Source organism: Hemicordylus capensis, chromosome 1 (assembly GCF_027244095.1).
Source record: "Hemicordylus capensis ecotype Gifberg chromosome 1, rHemCap1.1.pri, whole genome shotgun sequence".
Lineage (NCBI taxonomy): Eukaryota > Metazoa > Chordata > Lepidosauria > Squamata > Cordylidae > Hemicordylus > Hemicordylus capensis.
In genome coordinates, this window is record NC_069657.1 from 11,862,147 (window position 1) to 11,879,437 (window position 17,291).

At 46.6% G+C, this 17,291-nt stretch overlaps 1 protein-coding gene across 8 annotated transcripts in view; it reads left to right on the forward strand.

Annotated features, from left to right (window-relative positions):
• The window catches only part of LRRC9 (leucine rich repeat containing 9), a 105,741-nt gene that overhangs the window by 67,350 nt on the left and 21,100 nt on the right, over positions 1-17,291 (forward strand). For 7 of the 8 annotated variants that reach the window (XM_053275995.1, XM_053276175.1, XM_053276086.1 and 4 more), the window contains 7 exons: positions 1,364-1,584; positions 3,531-3,653; positions 5,233-5,363; positions 5,702-5,810; positions 8,909-9,048; positions 13,273-13,409; positions 16,230-16,447. In XM_053275995.1, the coding sequence (XP_053131970.1) occupies positions 1,364-1,584; positions 3,531-3,653; positions 5,233-5,363; positions 5,702-5,810; positions 8,909-9,048; positions 13,273-13,409; positions 16,230-16,447 (1,079 nt within the window). The remainder of the gene's footprint in view (positions 1-1,363; positions 1,585-3,530; positions 3,654-5,232; positions 5,364-5,701; positions 5,811-8,908; positions 9,049-13,272; positions 13,410-16,229; positions 16,448-17,291) is intronic. The other variant, XM_053276523.1, reaches the window with a different exon arrangement.

A 17,291-nucleotide genomic window follows, 5' to 3' on the forward strand; every position in this document is an offset into this window, starting at 1 on the left:
TCTCTTCCTCTTTTTCCAACATTGTTGGCTGAGACTCAGTGGGTGGGCCCTCGAGATTGTGGCACAAGGGCACAGCAAGGGGGTCTGGCCTCCATTCAGACTCCACATCCCCTGAGCTCTCTTCACACAGGCCTGGTAGGTGGTTTGGGATGTCTCTCTGGTAAGAGATAGTCTTCTATTACAGCAGAGTGCACAGAGGTAAAACACAGCGGATTCTGCCCAGGCATGCATGTTTGCCGAGAGCAAAAAAACCTTGGAGCCAGTTCATAGTTTCAAATCAATATAAGGAGTCTTTATTGGAGAACTCCATTCTAGATTGGAAAGTGGAGAAATAAAATCTCTAAATCTAGCTAGCTAGCTGGATGCAGAGAGATGCTGTCTGCAACTCTGCACACATGGAGAGGGAGGGAGAGAGAGAGGCAGGCAGGCAGGCAGTCCCTGAGAGTAGCAATCTACATATCAAAGGGATAGTGTCAGAGCAGTAGAGAGAAGGGATGACCAATGTCTTGACCCCTCTAGCTCTCTGATTCACTAGTCTGTCCCCCTCTGTCATTGAGGCATGAGGCAGCTCAGAGTTCCACTTCCAACAGGTGATATGGGTGGCTTGGGTTCACGACAATCACCAACCCGCACGCCTAGGAAGAGAGAGGCTAGGGCAGAGACAGGTGAGTGGGAACAAGCTGCACCTGCAGTGCTGGAGTGAGGCAGCCAGCCAGAGTCTGTGGTCCCTGGTGAGGGGGAGGTCATCATGATCCCTGTGATGCTGGAGGAGGGACTAGGGCGAAGAAGCTCCCCTTCCTTTCTCTGAGGCACTGTAACCCCCCAGGGTCTCATGGCCACGGGCCCCACCCATGGGGTACTTACAAATCTGTTAAAGGTAAAGTTTAATAAAGTTTAATAATAAATAATAAAGTTTAATAAAAGTAAAGTTTAATTTCGACCCCTGGCACCCACAGAGCCCTGTGATTTTCTTTTGTAGACTACAGGAGGGGTTTCCTGTTGCTTCCTCCAGGGCAGTCTTAGATGATGCCTTTCAGCATCTTCCTATATCGCTGCTGCCCGATATAGTAGCAGTGGGGATTCGAACTGGCAACCTTCTGCTTGTGAGTCAAGCATTTCCCCGCTGCGCTACTTAAGGTGTACAGATCTATTAGGCTACCTGTAGTTCTGTTCTGGAGAGTCTGCAATGATTCCCTACCCCATCCCCACTACGTTCCTAACTTCAGGACTAGCTCTGTTGCAGGTATTTGCATTTCTGCATTAAATAATTACCTGCAAGGTCATTACTTGCAGCTCTGCAAGCCAACACGCTCTTGGGCACCGCTCGCGTTCATGATCTGTGCTGCTTGTACTTTTGCCCCAGGGATTTCGAAACTCTCCAAACTCATGCGGCTGAGTGCCAACAACAACCACCTCACCAGTCTAGAAAGAAACGTGTTTGATAACTTGACGCACCTTCATTATCTCTCTCTCGAGAACAACCGGATCACATCGCTGGTGGGCCTGCAGAAAGCCTACGCTCTCATTGAGCTCTACATCAGTAACAACTATGTTTCCTCCAACCAGGAGATATATCAGCTAAAGGTACAAGTAGACATTGCTGCCTTGAAGCCTGAATGGAAACGAGTAGATTGTGATAGTGCAAGCATCCCCAACCTGAGTGTACCCCTTCTGTCACAAACCTTCAGCTCAGGTTCCCCACAGAGATATTGTGTATGTGTGTGCATGAGTGTGTGCGTATTCACACAGTTCTAATTGTTACATTTGTGAGACAGGCTGCTGCAGTCACTGGCTTACATCCAGACTAAGTTACTCATGAGCACTCCCGTTGGAATTAATGGCATAAGCATGCAGCTCTACCTGACAAATGGCCAGCCTGCAGGCAAAATATGAATACGACAGATATTTTTTTTTTATTTTATTTTATTTAACATATTTGTATACCACCCAAAACACAAGTCTCTGGGTGGTTTACAACAAAACCGCAAAAAGTAAAAAGGTTAAAGCATTACAACCATTTAAAATTTAAAATGTTAAAACTATTAAAAACCATCAAACTATTAAAATTTACATACAGGCTGAGTATTCCTTATCCGGACACCTAAAATCCGGAATGCTCCAAAATCCAGACACCATGCCATAACAAAAACAAAAAACAACTCCTCAGCTCACTCGCTCGCAGATTCCCAATTTTGCTGTTTTTAAACATGCAGTCAAAACTTACTTATTTCAGAAGGCTGTTAGTGACGAGTTTTGTCTGCAGTTCTCTCTAGTTGCGGCTCTGTTTTTATTGTGAAGCTTTTTCATGTTTTTGATGTTCTCACTTTGGCACTAGAGGGAAAAGGGAAAGCCCCCCTCCTCCACTCCCTGCTCAGTTTGGTACCTGCTCTGTTGGCATCTGTTTTGGCACTGGATCCCATGCCCAAGATTATGCAAATATTCCAAAATCAGGAAAAATCTGAAATCCAGAACACTTCTGGTCCCAAGCAGTCTGGATAAGAACGTAAGAACAGCCCTGCTGGATCAGGCCCAAGGCCCATCTAGTCCAGCATCCTGTTTCGCACAGTGGCCCACCAGATGCTGCTAGAAGCCTCAGACAGGAGTTGAGGGTATGCCCTCTCTCCTGCCATTACTCCCCCACAACTGGTACTCAGAGGCACCCCGCCCCCGAGGCTGGAGGTGGCCCACAGCCCTCCGACTAGTAGCCCTTGATAGACCTCTCCTCCATGAAGTTATCCAAAGCCCTCTTAAAGCCATCCAGGTTGTTGGCTGTCACCACATCTCGTGGCAGAGAATTCCACAAGTTGATTATGCATTGTGTGAAAAAGTACTTCCGTTTGTTGGTCCTAGATTTCCCGGCAGTCAATTTTATGGGATGACACCCGGTTCTAGTGTTAAGGGATGAGGGATACTCAACCTGTACTGCTTTTCAACAAAAAGTTCCCAAAGCGGATTACATAGATTTAAATAAATAAGTAAGTTAGTAAACAATAAATAAAAAGGGCTCCCTGACCCCAAAGGGCTCACAAAAAGAAACTGAAGATAGACCCCAGCAACAGCCACTGGAGGGATGCTGTGCTGGGGTTGGATAGGGCCAGCTGCTCTCCCCCTGCTCAGTAAAGAGAATCACCACTTTGAAAAGGTGCCTCTTTGCTCAGTTAGCAGGGGACAATGGCTAGCATGGCTCTCATTAACACTGGGGCGGGGCAGGATGGGGAACAGAGGAGCAAACAGAGCTCTGGGAAGGAGAGGCAGGTGTGCCTTCTTTGGCATCCCCCATGCTCGTCAGGGCAAGCTATTCCGGGGCGCTAGTCCACGAAAGCCTAGTATGCTGAAACAAATTTGTAAGTCTTTAAAGTGCTCTGAGACTGTTGTTTCAGCCAAAACTGGAGATTATGTGGCCTTGGGGAGATTTTAAACCCTCCTTAAAGGGTTTAATTATCTCACTACATAAACCCATTACTTAAGGATTTCCTTTGTTTTTGAAATTGCCAAGTTAATTAAAAGTTGACAGGCCTCTTATTTCCTAGGGGCTGAACAATCTGATCATCCTGGACATGTATGGAAATCTGATTGTTTGGAAGCAAGATAACTACCGCCTCTTTGTAATTTTCCATATCCCGTCTCTGAAAGCCTTAGACGGGGTTGCAGTGGTAAGCTGTTTCCTACGGATTGCTGTTGTTTAGATCGGGCTTCCCAACCTTGGGACCCCAAATATTGTTGGACTACAACTCCCATCATCCCCAGCCACAATGGCCTCTGTGGATGATGAGAGTTGTAGTCCAACAATGTCATCCTTGTGGGTGATGAGAGTTGCAGTTCAACCATGTCAAGGTCGGGAACCCCTGGTTGAAGCCTTTAATCTTTAAAGTAAATAAGTTGATGTGTCTGCAGAAGGAGGAGGCTCATACAACGCCAGCTAACACAACCCCAAATCTCTAACCACAGCAGATTTCAAATAGGGAAGTTCAGATATTACCTTTGGGGGCCAAAGTAAATAAGATATTGGAGATCTATGATTGAATCGGCTGTCTGCCTAAATATCTGTAAAAATCAGCCATAATGGGAGTGAGAATTGCATTGGGGCTATTTTTATTTTATTTTATTGCATTGCATTGCATTGCATTGCACTGCATTTCGATACCACCCAAATCAATCCTCTCTAGGAGGTTTCATTGCTGGGGAAGGGAAATTAACCCTTTCCTGCTGTACCATTTTCATAATGCAGATTGCCCCCTTTCTCACTAAGCTGCTCCTTGCCCCATTAGGGAACACATTCAGGTACATGTGATGCATGAGGCTCACTTTCCTGTGGAGACAGGGACTCTAGGAAGTGGATCCTTACAACTGCGGGGATGTGCTACAGACTGTACCAGCTGTTCCTGGAACATATCCTGAGAGACATACTTCGCCCAGACATACACTTTTAACAGCCTTGTGCGTGCCTCTCTCATTACATGTTAATTTGGGACAGCCGATTTTTAATCAGACGTGCGTATTGACCAATGTAGGTTTTACATTGCTTAACAGATGGAAGAAATGCAAAAACTAATTTAAGTTTCACCTGTGAAAATGGCCATAGCCACTTTCCTAGACCTATTCCACAAGTGGCTTGTGATTTCCTTCCTTCCTTCCTTTTAATTGTCCCTTATTCGAACTAGGCTGATCAGTTAGCAGCTTTCACCAGGCTCAAGACAGAACAGCATGTCTCCACTTTATGTGACAGGACAGTAGGGATGTGCACGAACCAGTCCGGAGATTTGGCCAAACTGGCGCTGGGGGGTGGTGTACCTTTAAGGTTCTAGGAGTGTGCTCGTACCCCCACCCCGCTGCATTTCCCCCACTGGTGCTGTGCTTAAAATCGGTCCTGCGGGGTGGCAGCGTACCTCTTTGCTGCCCCGGTGCGCATCGAACCGGAAGTGACCAGTGTGCATGCACATGTCACGTGCACACTCTGGCCACTTCTGGTCCGGCAAGGAGGTACGCTTCTGCCCTGTAGGACTGATTTTAAGCACAGCACTGGTGGGGGGAAGAGCACTCTTCCCGAACCCCGAACCTTTAAAGGTAACCCCCTCCCCCGCTGCCGGTTCGGCAGCCAGTCGAACCGTGCACATCCCTCCAGAACAGGGCAGGACAGCTTGTATCACCTCCGTTTCTTTTGACAGATGTCAATATTCTGTTCTAGTTTGCAACTGCATGATTTGGTTGATGTTTAAAATGTGCTCTATGCAGGAAGCAACTGAGATTGAAAACGCGAAAGATTTATTTGGTGGCAAACTTAACGCTGATATGGTTGCAGAACGACTGGGACATTCGAACTTCAGCAAAATGCAAGAATTAAACTGGACAGCCTCTATGATTAGGTTAGTCATTTCCCAATGTTAAAGTGCAGGGATCTGACTGTTGTCCATCTCTCTGTGTTGGCAGAGTTCGTGAAACCACACTTCAGCTCTTGCCAATGCCTGTCCTACAGGCTCTTAAACATTATCGATGCAACAAATCCTAAAACTTCTCTGAAAACCACCTTTTCCATGGGGTTGTGCATCAGAGTGTTCAGTACTAATGGATCTGCAGCACCTCCCCAGTGCCACATGGAGACATCAATTCCCACCACGGCCCTCTGTGCAGTTCCTCACACTTCCAACTCTGGGTGCTCCATTCTTCTCTAAATGCCTTTTTTTTTTTTTTTTGCCTTTATCAGAATGGTTGATCTTGTGCCAGCGGAGCAGTTTAAAAACATCACCAGTGTGAATTTGCAGAACAACAATCTCACCTCTTTTAGCGGTTTGATCTACCTTCCCAGTGTCAAGGTGAGTTGCTCTTGCGTCCTACTTCCTTGATATGTTTATTTATTTATTTATTCGATTTCTATACTGCCCTTCCAAAAATGGCTCAGGGCCGTTTACACAGAGAGACAACAAATGAATAAGATGGATCCCTCTCCCCAAAGGGCTCACAATCTAAAAAATAATTTAGATTATTTATTTAACATATTTATATACCACACAAAACTCACATCTCTGGCGGTTTACAATAAAACAACACAAATCCAAACAGAATTAAAACATTAAAACAATCTAAAATGTAAGGCAATGTTAAAATGCAAAGGGAGGTAATGCCCAGGGAATATAAGGCTGATACATATGGTCCCAGCATGTGCGATGGCAATTTTAGATAATGGTGGCAATTGTTATTAATTCCCTACTTTGTGCCAGGACTGGCTTCCAAAGCAGCTTTCAGTTGGACTCTGGGACAACACGTAAGGACTGCATAACAGCAGTTTTAAAAGAACTGCACTGGCTGCTGATATGTTTCCGGGTGAAATACAAAGTGCTGGTTATCACCTATAAATCCCTTAACGGCTTAGGTCCAGGCTATTTGAGAGAGCGCCTCCTTTGTCATGAACCCTGCCACCTGTTACAATCTTCTGGAGAGGTCCGGTTATGGTTGCCACCAGCTCGTCTGGTGGCGACTCAGGAACAGGCTTTCTCTGTGGCTGCCCCGGGGCTTTGGAATATGCTCCCTACTGAAATAAGAGCATCTCCTTCTCTGTCTGTTTTCAGGAAGAACCTCAAGACTCTCCTGTTTTTGCAGGCTTTTAATTAGAATTAATTTTAATGATTTTAAAAACTTGTTTTAATAACTTATTTTATTGTCATGTATTTAATTTGTGACTTCTGAATATTTTAAATTTTGTATACCGCCTAGCGATGAACATGTCAGGTGGTATGGATAGATAGAAAGAAAGAAAGAAAGAAAGAAAGAAAGATAAACAGCCGCTGCAAGGCTAAAGAGGCCAGGTCCAAAGACCCTCTTTATGCCTGTTTAGCACCACTTTAGATCTCATCATATTGTCATGTGGCTACTCCTCACTTTCCCCAGGGTGCAGCACTGTTCCAGAGGCGTATCTAGGGAAAATAGCGCCTACGGCAAGCACTGAAATTGCGCCCCCTGTCCAAACATCTGACACCCATCTTTCAGATAACTTTACCATAATATCAGCTCAAAAATACAAGTCCGGCTTGTTAATCTTTTAATATTTCAAAAACTATTTAGCAGTGGACGTAGCCAGACCAAAAAACGCTGGAAAACTACATATTTCAGTGTGCTGGGGCTCATGAAATACCCAAATACTATGTGGAGGTGTACCTGGAAAACTAAACAGAAGTGCCTGTCTAATTCTCTACTATGCATTGTAGCATCACTATTATATAAGTTAGCTTCAGCTCAGTATTCACAAGCCCTGATTCTCTGTACATAGTGGCAAACTGAATATGTGTACAGTGACTTATATTATATTAATTTTTAAAAAAAAATTTTTTACCTGTAGCCCCTTTGGGGAGCTTCCTAAAGAATGTTGGGGGGGGTCTGCAAAGGTAACCCCTCCCCCCACTGGCCTCTAGGGCCTCACAGAGGCCATTTGAGCATGCATAGTGGTTATTTTGTTTCGGCAGCCATTTTTTAAAATTTTTAAAAATGGCATCCCCCTTCAAGTGGCGCCCAGGGCACGTGCCCTGCCTGCTCTACCCTAGATACGCCCCTGCTGTTCAGGTTCTGGCTTCCTTTGGAGCAGTGATTCCTGGAAGCTTATGTTGTCTTTGTAATATTTAGTTTATTTGTAATATGCAAGATGATCATTAGAGAACATTGAAACAGCAGCGCATTCCTGCAAGTCAGCAACTGGTTACATCGTATCTGATAGGTAACCCCTGAATGCTGGCATTGCAGTCAGGGGGCGTAGCGTGTGGGACAGAGAGGAGAGCAGCGTAGAGCTGGTCTTGTGGTAGCAAGCATGACTTGTTCCCTTTGCTAAGCAGGGTCCACCCTGGTTTGCATTTTATTTGTTTGTTTGTTTATTGCAATTTTCTTATATACTGCCTCCTCCAAAGACTCTAGGCAGTGGACAACAACAATACCAATAACAGTTAATTAAAATAATAATAATAAATAAAGGGCAAATGCCTGGCCAAATAGGTGGGCCTTAAGAAGGGCATTTGAATAGGAGACATGTGTGAGCACAATAAAATATTCCCCTCAGGGGATGGAGCCATAGCTCAGGGAAAGAGCAGCTGCCTGCTTGCATGCAGAAGGTTCCAAGTTCCCTCCCTGGCATCTCCAGATAGGGCTGAGAGAGAGTCCTGCCTGCAACCCTGGAGAAGCCGCTGCCAGTCTGTGTAGACAACTCTGAGCTAGATAGACCAATAGTCTGACTCAGTATATGGCAGTTTCCTATGTTCCTAGGTGAGGCAACATCTGTGGGAGCAGGGCCAGGGGTGTAGCAAGGTTGGAGTGGGCCCAGAGACAAGATTTTAAAATGCCCCCCCCCCGAAGCTCAGCTCATGAAGGAAAGAAATCTTAAATGAGGCTGAATAGTGGTAACAAAAAGCATGTATATATATATATATACACACCTATGTGCCACAATAGAACATCATCCTAAATTATTTTTTAAAAGGTTTTGTAAATTGTGGACGATGCTGCAAGTCATTTAATGGTACTAGAGAAAGACATGCTGTTCTGGTAGCTCCAGGTCTTGACACTCGCATCAATTTCGGAGGATGAATTCAACTGAAGGAAGCCCGGGCAAGTGCATGGCTGGGGGAGTCAGTCATGTGACTCACCTCTGGGGGACCCCCCAAGGCAGTGGGCCCCCAGACAACTGTCTCCCCTTTCCCTATTATAGTTACACCCCTGGGGCAGAGCATGCCTGCACTCACTGTCCCATGGCGTATGTACCACCTGAGGCCATTGCCTCACCTCACCTCATAGACGAGCCACCCCTGGAGATGCCAGCTCGCATTCATAACCAAAACCTTTGATTCGGCACAATATGCAGTGAATGGTCCTTTTTGCTCATATGTGAATTGAACAGATTTAATGGGATGCACTCTGGCTCACCTCTATGCAGGTCCTCTGCTTAAACTACAACCACATTGAATCGATCCTCCCCAGACAAAAGCCTCCAAATCACCTAACAAGCAGGCAGCTGCTGCATCAGAAAGTGATGTCCAGTGGCTACGGGCAACAAGGACTTTCCAAAAGTGGCAGGTATGGTCTAATTGCATCATGGAGGCATCTAGGACAAAAACAGATATGAAGGTCATTCACACAACTACTTGGGCTGGGGTTGGGGAGGGCTGTGGGATGGGGGTGAGGGGGCAGGATCCTACCTACCTTCCTCCCACACTATCATTGCATTCAGAAGGTCCCAGGTTAAGAACACAAGAACAGCCCTGCTGGATCAGGCCCAAGGCCCATCTTGTCCAGCATCCTGTTTCACACAGTGGTCCACCAGATGCCTCTGGGGAGCTCACAGGCAAGAGGTATGTGCATGCCCTCTCTCCTGCTGTTGCTCCCCTGCAACTGGTACTGAGAGGCATTGTGCCTCTAAGACTGGAGATGGCCCACAGTCACCAGACTAGTAGCCATTGATAGACTGGTCCACCATGAATCTGTCTAAGCCCCTTTTAAAGCCATCCAAGGTGGTGGCCAACATCATATCCCATGGCAAGGAATTTCATAGATTAATTATGCGCTGTGTGAAAGAGTACTTCCTCTTGTCGGTCCTAAATTTCCCGACCTTCAGTTTCATGGGGTGACCACGGGTTCTAGTGTTGTGAAAGAGGGAGGGAAATTTCTCTCTGTCTACCCTCTCCACTCCATGCATAATTTTATACACCTCGATCATTCCTCCCCATAGATGCCTCTCTTCCAAACTAAAAAGCCCCAGATGCTATAGCCTAGCCTCATAAAGAAGGTGCTCCAGCCTGCTGATCATCTTGGTTGCTCTCTTCTGTAACTTTTCTATTTCTACAATATCCTTCTTAAGATATGGTGACCAAAGCTGTATGCAATATTCCAGATGTGGCCGCAGGTTCACAGGTTCCCGCAAATGCAGGTTCACTCCCTGGCATCTCTAGGTAGGGCTGGGAGGGACTCCTGCCTGAAACCTTGGAGAGCTGCTGTCAGTCAGTGCAGACAATACCAAGACTTGGCCGCTTCCTATGTTCCTTCCTATGTCCAGCTTTCAAGCCAGGCACTCTGTTTTTTCCATATCTGTCCATACATTCTGAGAAACTGGGGTGGCCCAAGGTACAGTAGCACCTGAGTTGCATTGTGGTGTAGTGGTTAGAGTGCTGGACTAGGACTGGGGAGACCCGAGTTCAAATCCCCATTCAGCCGTGAAACTAGCTGGGTGACTCTGGGCCAGTCACTTCTCTCTCAGCCTAACCTACTTCACAGGGTTGTTGTGAAATAGAAACTCAAGTATGTAGTACACCGCTCTGGGCTCCTTGGAGGAAGAGCGGGATATAAATGTCATAATAATAATAATTGTCAAATGCTGCCTTGCCCTGTGACCTTGGTGGGGGGCATCCCCATTTCAAAACAAACCTTTGCAAGTGGCCCCGGAGGCCAGGAGGAGGGAAGATTGCCAGTAGCTTCCTCTTCTCTCCCCATGCTTCTTTCAAGCTTTGGGAGAAATGTGAGGACAGACGCTCCTTGAGATCTTTGCACGGATCAGATCATTCCCAAAGAGCTGCTCCGAGGACAGCATCTTGCCGTCTTGCTGGTGCCCCAAAAATCTGCCTCCTGAGGCAACTGTCTCACCTTGCCTCATGTAAGAGCTGCCCCCACTGAGAAAGACTGGCATTTCTTTAACGAGGAATTCACTTTTCCTGGGACACATCTCAGGGACAGGGGGAAGGTGGTGTGAATTCACCCCTAGATTGGTATACAAAGACATGGAGACACAAAGGCCCCGCAGAAATTGCCGACAGCAAAACCAAGAGATAAGACGCCTCCCTTGCCTCTCAGCCCTTTGCTTCAGACACACGACCTCTTGATAACTTTTTAATCTATGAAAATCGGACTGGTTTGCTCATCCTCCCCCCCCACCCCCGCCGTCCCCGACCATGGGTCCAGGTGCGGCTTTTGTGCTTTCCTCTGTCAACATCTGGCAAAGACTACATGAGTCTGTGCAAGTCCAGTAACTTTGGCAGAACCTAATCAGGCTTACCAGTCAGAGTATTAAGTTCTTGAACCTTTTAATTAATTAAAAACTGCTTAATTCCATTGTCTGATATGCGGGGTATCAGTCTTTTTTTTTAACCTAAGGCAATTAAGTACTTCCTTTGAGCCGGATTTATTTATATAACCTCAAGCCTCTTTTGTGCATGAAGATGTCCATAACAATGGCTAGTATAAATGCTTTCCTTCTGTAGAATTGCATTGCAATTAAGGCTGGAGGTGAGTGATTGTATTTTTCAAAGAGCTGAAGGTGGTGTGGTAGAGATATTGACCTAAATTGTGAGGAAAATTGCTCAGAGTAGTTCTACTGAAATTAATAGGACAAGTGAGGCATTTATATAACCTCAAACCTCTTTTGTGCATTGCCTAACTTGTACTTTTGATTTTAATGGGATTACTTTGAGTAATTTTCCTCATCATTCCAGCCATTATTTCCTATGGCAGGGGTTCCCAACCCCTGCTGACTTGGCAAAGAAGCACCTTTTAATGTGGTGATTCTCTTTATTTAGCAGAGGGAGAATAACTGGCTCTATCCACCCCGCCCCCCCAGCACAGCATCCCTCCAGTGACTGTTGCTGGTGTCTGTCTGGCTTATGGTATGAGGGTGTGCACAGAACCAGGTTTTGTGTTTCGGTTCAACCGAACTGCCGGTCTGTGAGCTGGTTCAGTCAACCTGGCTGGCAGTCTGGTTCATTTGGTCGAACTGGTTCAACTCGGTTCAACCTGGTTCAAGGGGCACTTCTTGTAAAGGGGAATCCGGTGATGCAGATGCGTGAAGGCTGGAACTGGGCCACTGCCAGCCCCCTCTGGGGGGGGCACCAGCAGTGTTCAGAGGAGCTGCCGCTGCCACCGCCAAACCAGTAAGATGCCCCCCCCCCGCCCAGCCACCTGTAGAACCCTTTTAGAGGCAGGGTTCCCCATTGCTTGTAAAGGGGAATCCTCACCAGATTCCCCTTCAGGTTTGAGCGGGTCAGACTGGTCCATATCGGACCAGGCCTAGTCTGGTTTGAACTCAGACTGGCTGTCTTTTTTGAGGCTGGTCCGGTTTGGCACACCCCTACTATGGTATGCTGCCTCATTCTGTCTCTTTGACTGAAGAGAGGAGAGCTAGTCTTGAGGTAGCAAGCATGACTTGTCTCCTTAGCTAAGCAGGGTCTGCCCTGGTTGCATATGAAAGGGAGACTAGAAGTGTAAGCACAGTAAGATATTCCCCTTAGGGGATGGGAAGATCAGAAAGTTTCAAGTTCCCTCCCTGGCTTCTCCAAGATAGGACAGTGCTCAAGTCCATGGTCTGTCTTGCTACCCCAGGAAGTGGAAGGAGGGGGTACATAATACCACTTAATACCTTATAGCAGGAGAGCTGGTCTTGTGGTAGCAGGCATGACCTGTCCCCTTAGCTAAGCAGGGTCTGCCCTGGTTGCATATGAATGGGAGACTAGAAGTGTAAACACTGTAAGATGGAGCCGCTCTGGGAAGAGCAGAAGGTTCCAAGTTCCCTCCCTGGCAGCATCTCCAAGACTGGGCTGAGAGAGATTCCTGCCTACAGCCTTGGAGAAGTCGCTGCCAGTCTGTGTAGACAATACTGAGCTAGATACACCAATGGTCTATGTTCCTATGCCTATCTATGGCAGCTTCCTATGTTCCTATGACTGTCATCTCTGACCAACCATTCAAACTATCAAAACCTGATCGACAAGAAATAATAGGGGGACCGGGGGGCGGGGGAGTGTGCACTTGCTGGCCAACCTGAATTTGCTGCCATAAAATGTGTGAAATGGCCCTAAATTGCCTGGCACGTCTGGAGCATAAAGGTCAGGAGTGTCAGAGCCCCTGGATAAGCTCCATTTGACTTGAGCCCTGAGTTTTCACTTGCAAAGTGGCAGAACTCTTGCATTTAGACTCCTTGTCTTGTTTTGTTTTGCCCTGCCAGCCATTGACTATTGCCAAGAGGCCGTCATAAAACTTTTATTACAGAGAAACAAGCAGCAGTTTCCAGCTGTTCCCTCTTCCTTCCATCAGGCGTTCGTGGGTGGAAGAGTGGATTTCCATGTTTGTGCTTGAGGTCTATGGTGCGGTTCTGGTGGCAGCTTGACCCAGCTCTGTTCCATAAGTATAGCAGGGTGCTCCCCCTAGTCTTTAAAACTCTTAACAAAGCTCTGAAAAAGCTTGTGGGAAGTTATTTCTGCACTTGTTAAACTTGGCAGCTCATTGCTGAGCACTAACCAAGGTTGTGCTTCATCTTAGGGATCCAGGAGTCAGCGAAAGTTTACCCCCGATAATGGAAAGTTTAGAAGTCCTTCATCTGGGTTACAACGGAATTACCAGCTTGGCCTTGCTGCAGATCAGCAGGCTCAAAAACCTGAAGTTTCTGTTTTTACAGGGTAAGTAATATAGTATATGTAGACAACAAGTCTCTCGGGGGAACACCTATATGTTGCTGCTAAGACGTGCCTGCACAGACAGTCACAGGAGCCTCCCCTGCTGTAGGTTAGGGGGATACCCCCATCCTGAAAAGGGGTGTCGTGCACCCCTTTTCTCAGGCTGGTGAGAAATTAAGAGCAGAGAACAGAAAAAGCTGGAACTGTATAGGTTCTCTGGTAGTATCCCTGCCTGAAACCCTGGAGAGTTGCTGCCAGTTGGTGTAGACCAGGGATTCTCAACGTTGGGTCCCCAGATGTTATTGGACTTCAACTCCCATAATCCCCAGGCCCAGTGGCTTTTGGCGATTATGGGAGTTGAAGTCCAATAACATCTGGGGACCCAATGTTGAGAATCCCTGGTGAAGACAATACTGAGCTAGACAGACCAAGGGTCTGACTCAGTAGACGGCAGCTTCCAAAGTTCTCTACATTTTCAACTCATAATACATGCTTGACTAACACATTTGTAAAAAAATAGAATACTACCAGAAAACCTATACAGTTGCATGCCAGGGGGCTGATTTTATGCTTTCAGTCACACAAATATATCCCTGAGTACTGCACAACCCTCGGGGACATAGTTCCAGAGTCAGTGTGCACTTCTGAGGGAAGGGAAGATTGGCAAAAATCACGCCTCCTCCAGCATGCACTTCTGAAGTAGGGGTGTGCACGGAACCGGTCCGGCACTGGGGTGGGGAGTTCCACTTAAAAGGGGGGGGGCTTTACTCACCCCTTCCAGCAAAGTAACGTATGTTATGTAGTAATCGGGCGGCAGGGTGCCGCCCGCTTCAATCTCCGCTGCTCGGGCTCCAGTCCTTTGTAGATAGTCATAATCGGGCGGCAGGATCGCTCCCAGTCCCTGCCGCCCTCTTCAGGCTAAGCAAGTCGCCCTCGGCTGGCGGCCGCCCCCTGCACCCATCAAGGGGTTCCCCACTGCCCCCTTCTTGTGAAATAGCCCCCATTACAAGAGGACGGCAGGAGAACTCCCCTGCCGTCCTTTTCCCTTTGCCGGCTTGGCTTGAAATGGCTCCCTAGAATTCTCCTGCCGTCCTCTTGTAATGGGGGCTATTTCACAGGAGGGGGCAGTGGGGAACCCCTTGATGGGTGCAGGGGGCGGCCGCCAGCCAAGGGCGACTTGCTTAGCCTGAAGAGGGCGGCAGGGACTGGGAGCGATCCTGCCGCCCGATTATGACTATCTACAAAGGACTGGAGCCCGAGCAGCGGAGATTGAAGCGGGCAGCACCCTGCCGCCCGATTACTACATAACATACGTTACTTTGCTGGAAGGGGTGAGTAAAGCACCCCCCCCTTTTTAAGTGGAACTCCCCACCCAAACCAAAACCACCCCGTGACCGGACCGGTCTGGAGGCCTTTAGAATGGCCTCCGAACCGGTCCGTGCACATGACTATGCTGAAGCAGTCACATGTGCTGCTTGATGTCACTGCACACATGCATGCTTGCTCGGGCTGAATGCACACAGCTTTATTCCTCATATCAGCCAGTGTCTGTTGATAGCAAGCAATCAAATGCCCATTCAGCAAGCATCTGTCATTCATCAACTAAATACATAATATAAAAGCATGAGAGTGCGAGAGCCATCACTTCACTCAGAAGCAGCAGCTGGATAAGATACAGAAACAAGGACTTTTAATATTATTCTGAAAGAAGAAAAATTAAGAATGAATAATAACTACTATGTAGGCATCACCTCTGTTTCCTGAAACATCTTGATTGATCACAAGGAGACACATCTTTATACTATTTCCACTGAAGGAAACCTGCTGAAGGCCGAAACATGTCTGCCATCTTTGGCATTTTGGAAGTGAATTCCTGGATTATTTTACTGTGTTTTGGACTTTTATGCTTTTAAATATTAATATATGGCTGATCTTCTCGGAGCTATTATGTCATCCATTCAGACATGGATATCCAGATGGATTTGGGACAAGGCTGATTTATGAATTGTATCGACTGCATATTTTTAATTTGTGATTTTTGGATTTGACTCCATAAGTTTTCAGTTTGGTTGTGTTCTAGCTATTCTTTTAATGTATTATTCCTGTTGTTTATAATTATATATACATTAATTAATTAGTATTCTAATTCAACACACTGCAGGGGCTTGTTTCGTTAAGGACTACTCTTAGTCTTTTAAATCTATATTAAATGACTTGACTAGCAGGCCAGAGGTTGTCGGTTCAAATCCCCGCTAGTATGTTTCCCAGACTAGGGGAAACACCTATATCGGGCACCAGTGATATAGGAAGATGCTGAAAGGCATCATCTCATGCTGTGCAGGAGATGGCAATGGTAAATCCCTCCTGTATTCTACCAAAGACAACCACAGGGCTCTATGGTCGCCAGGAGTCAACACCGACTCAACGGCACACTTGACCTAGTACCTTTAGTCAGGTTGCATCACAGTTTTGGGTTCCAGTTGAATTTCCTTTATCCTTCTATTGTCCATATCTCTGGCAGACAGAAAAGACCTGAGCAGAGGCCAAAGCGCCATCGGCATGTGAAATGAAGCCCAATGCTTGTGCAGCCTTAAATAGAGCTCTCTTGCAGCCAGGCTTCTTGTAGTGCAGGAAGTAGGGACAATGGTGTTGGATGGAAAGACCAAGACCAGATCTGCGCTAGCATATTCTCAGGATGATAAAAGGCCGTCACATTTATAAAGACTAGTTTATTACATATTTTAGCTTCTCCCCACCCCGAGCTCTCTGCTGTGCTCCATCTCATCCCTTCTCCTACACCCAACTTTGCTTTTGGCATAACAGGCAACGACATCAGTCAGATTGAAGGACTTGATGGTCTGCTGTTTCTTCAGGAATTGGTGTTGGATCATAACCGAGTTAAAATGATCAGCGAGAATTCCTTTGCCAAGCAGAGTGCCCTGGTCGCTCTTCACCTAGAGGAGAACCGCCTGCGAGAGCTGAATAATTTACATTGTCTGGGGAAACTACAGAAGCTTTTCCTTGGTCTCAATAAAATCCAGGTACAGTGGATCTGAAAGTGTAAAAGACCCCATGGAGGGATTCTTCTTTGGTGTAGTCTTCCTGCTATTTCAGTGAGTCTTGTTTTGCTATCTCTTTGGATTGGACAAACAAAACCCCACAATTCAGCCAGTGCTGGTTATTACTTTTAAAGCCCTAAATGGCTAGGGCCAGGTTACCTAAGAAAGTGCCTTCTTCTGTATAATCCCCATTGCATGTTGAGGTCATCTGGTGAGGTCCATCTCCAGTTACCACCGGTATGTCTAGTAGCGACTTGGAACCGGGCCTTCTCTGTAGCTGCTCCTGGCCTATGGAATGCACTCCCGGCAGATATCTGCAGTTTAGGCTCCCTGTTGGCCTTCAAGAGAGCCCTAACTTGTTTGGCCTGGCCGTCCAAGGTTTTTAGATTGCTTTTAAGTAATTTTAACTGGCTTTAAATGGCTCTGAATTGTTTTAGATATATTTTTATATTGCTTTAACCTGTTTGTTTTAAATGGTGTTTGTTGTAGTATTTTACCTGTTGTGCACCGCCCCTTTGGATGGGGCAGTTTATAAATGCAATAAATAAATCAATTAAATAGGCTGAAAATTGACCTTGGCCATTGCACACCAATTCATGGTTAGTTATGATCCACCAGGGCATTTGAGTTGTACACCCCTGCTTTGTGAAGGTGGAATGGACCAGAAGGATACCTAGAGCTGGGATGGCCAACTAGCAGCTTGCAGGCCACATCTGGCCCTCACCGCAATATCCTGTGACTCCACCCCTTCCTGTCCTGGAGTGGGATGTGAGCCTCTTGCATCACTTCCAGCCTAGAAGGTCCTCTGCCAGCCCAAAAGGGAGAA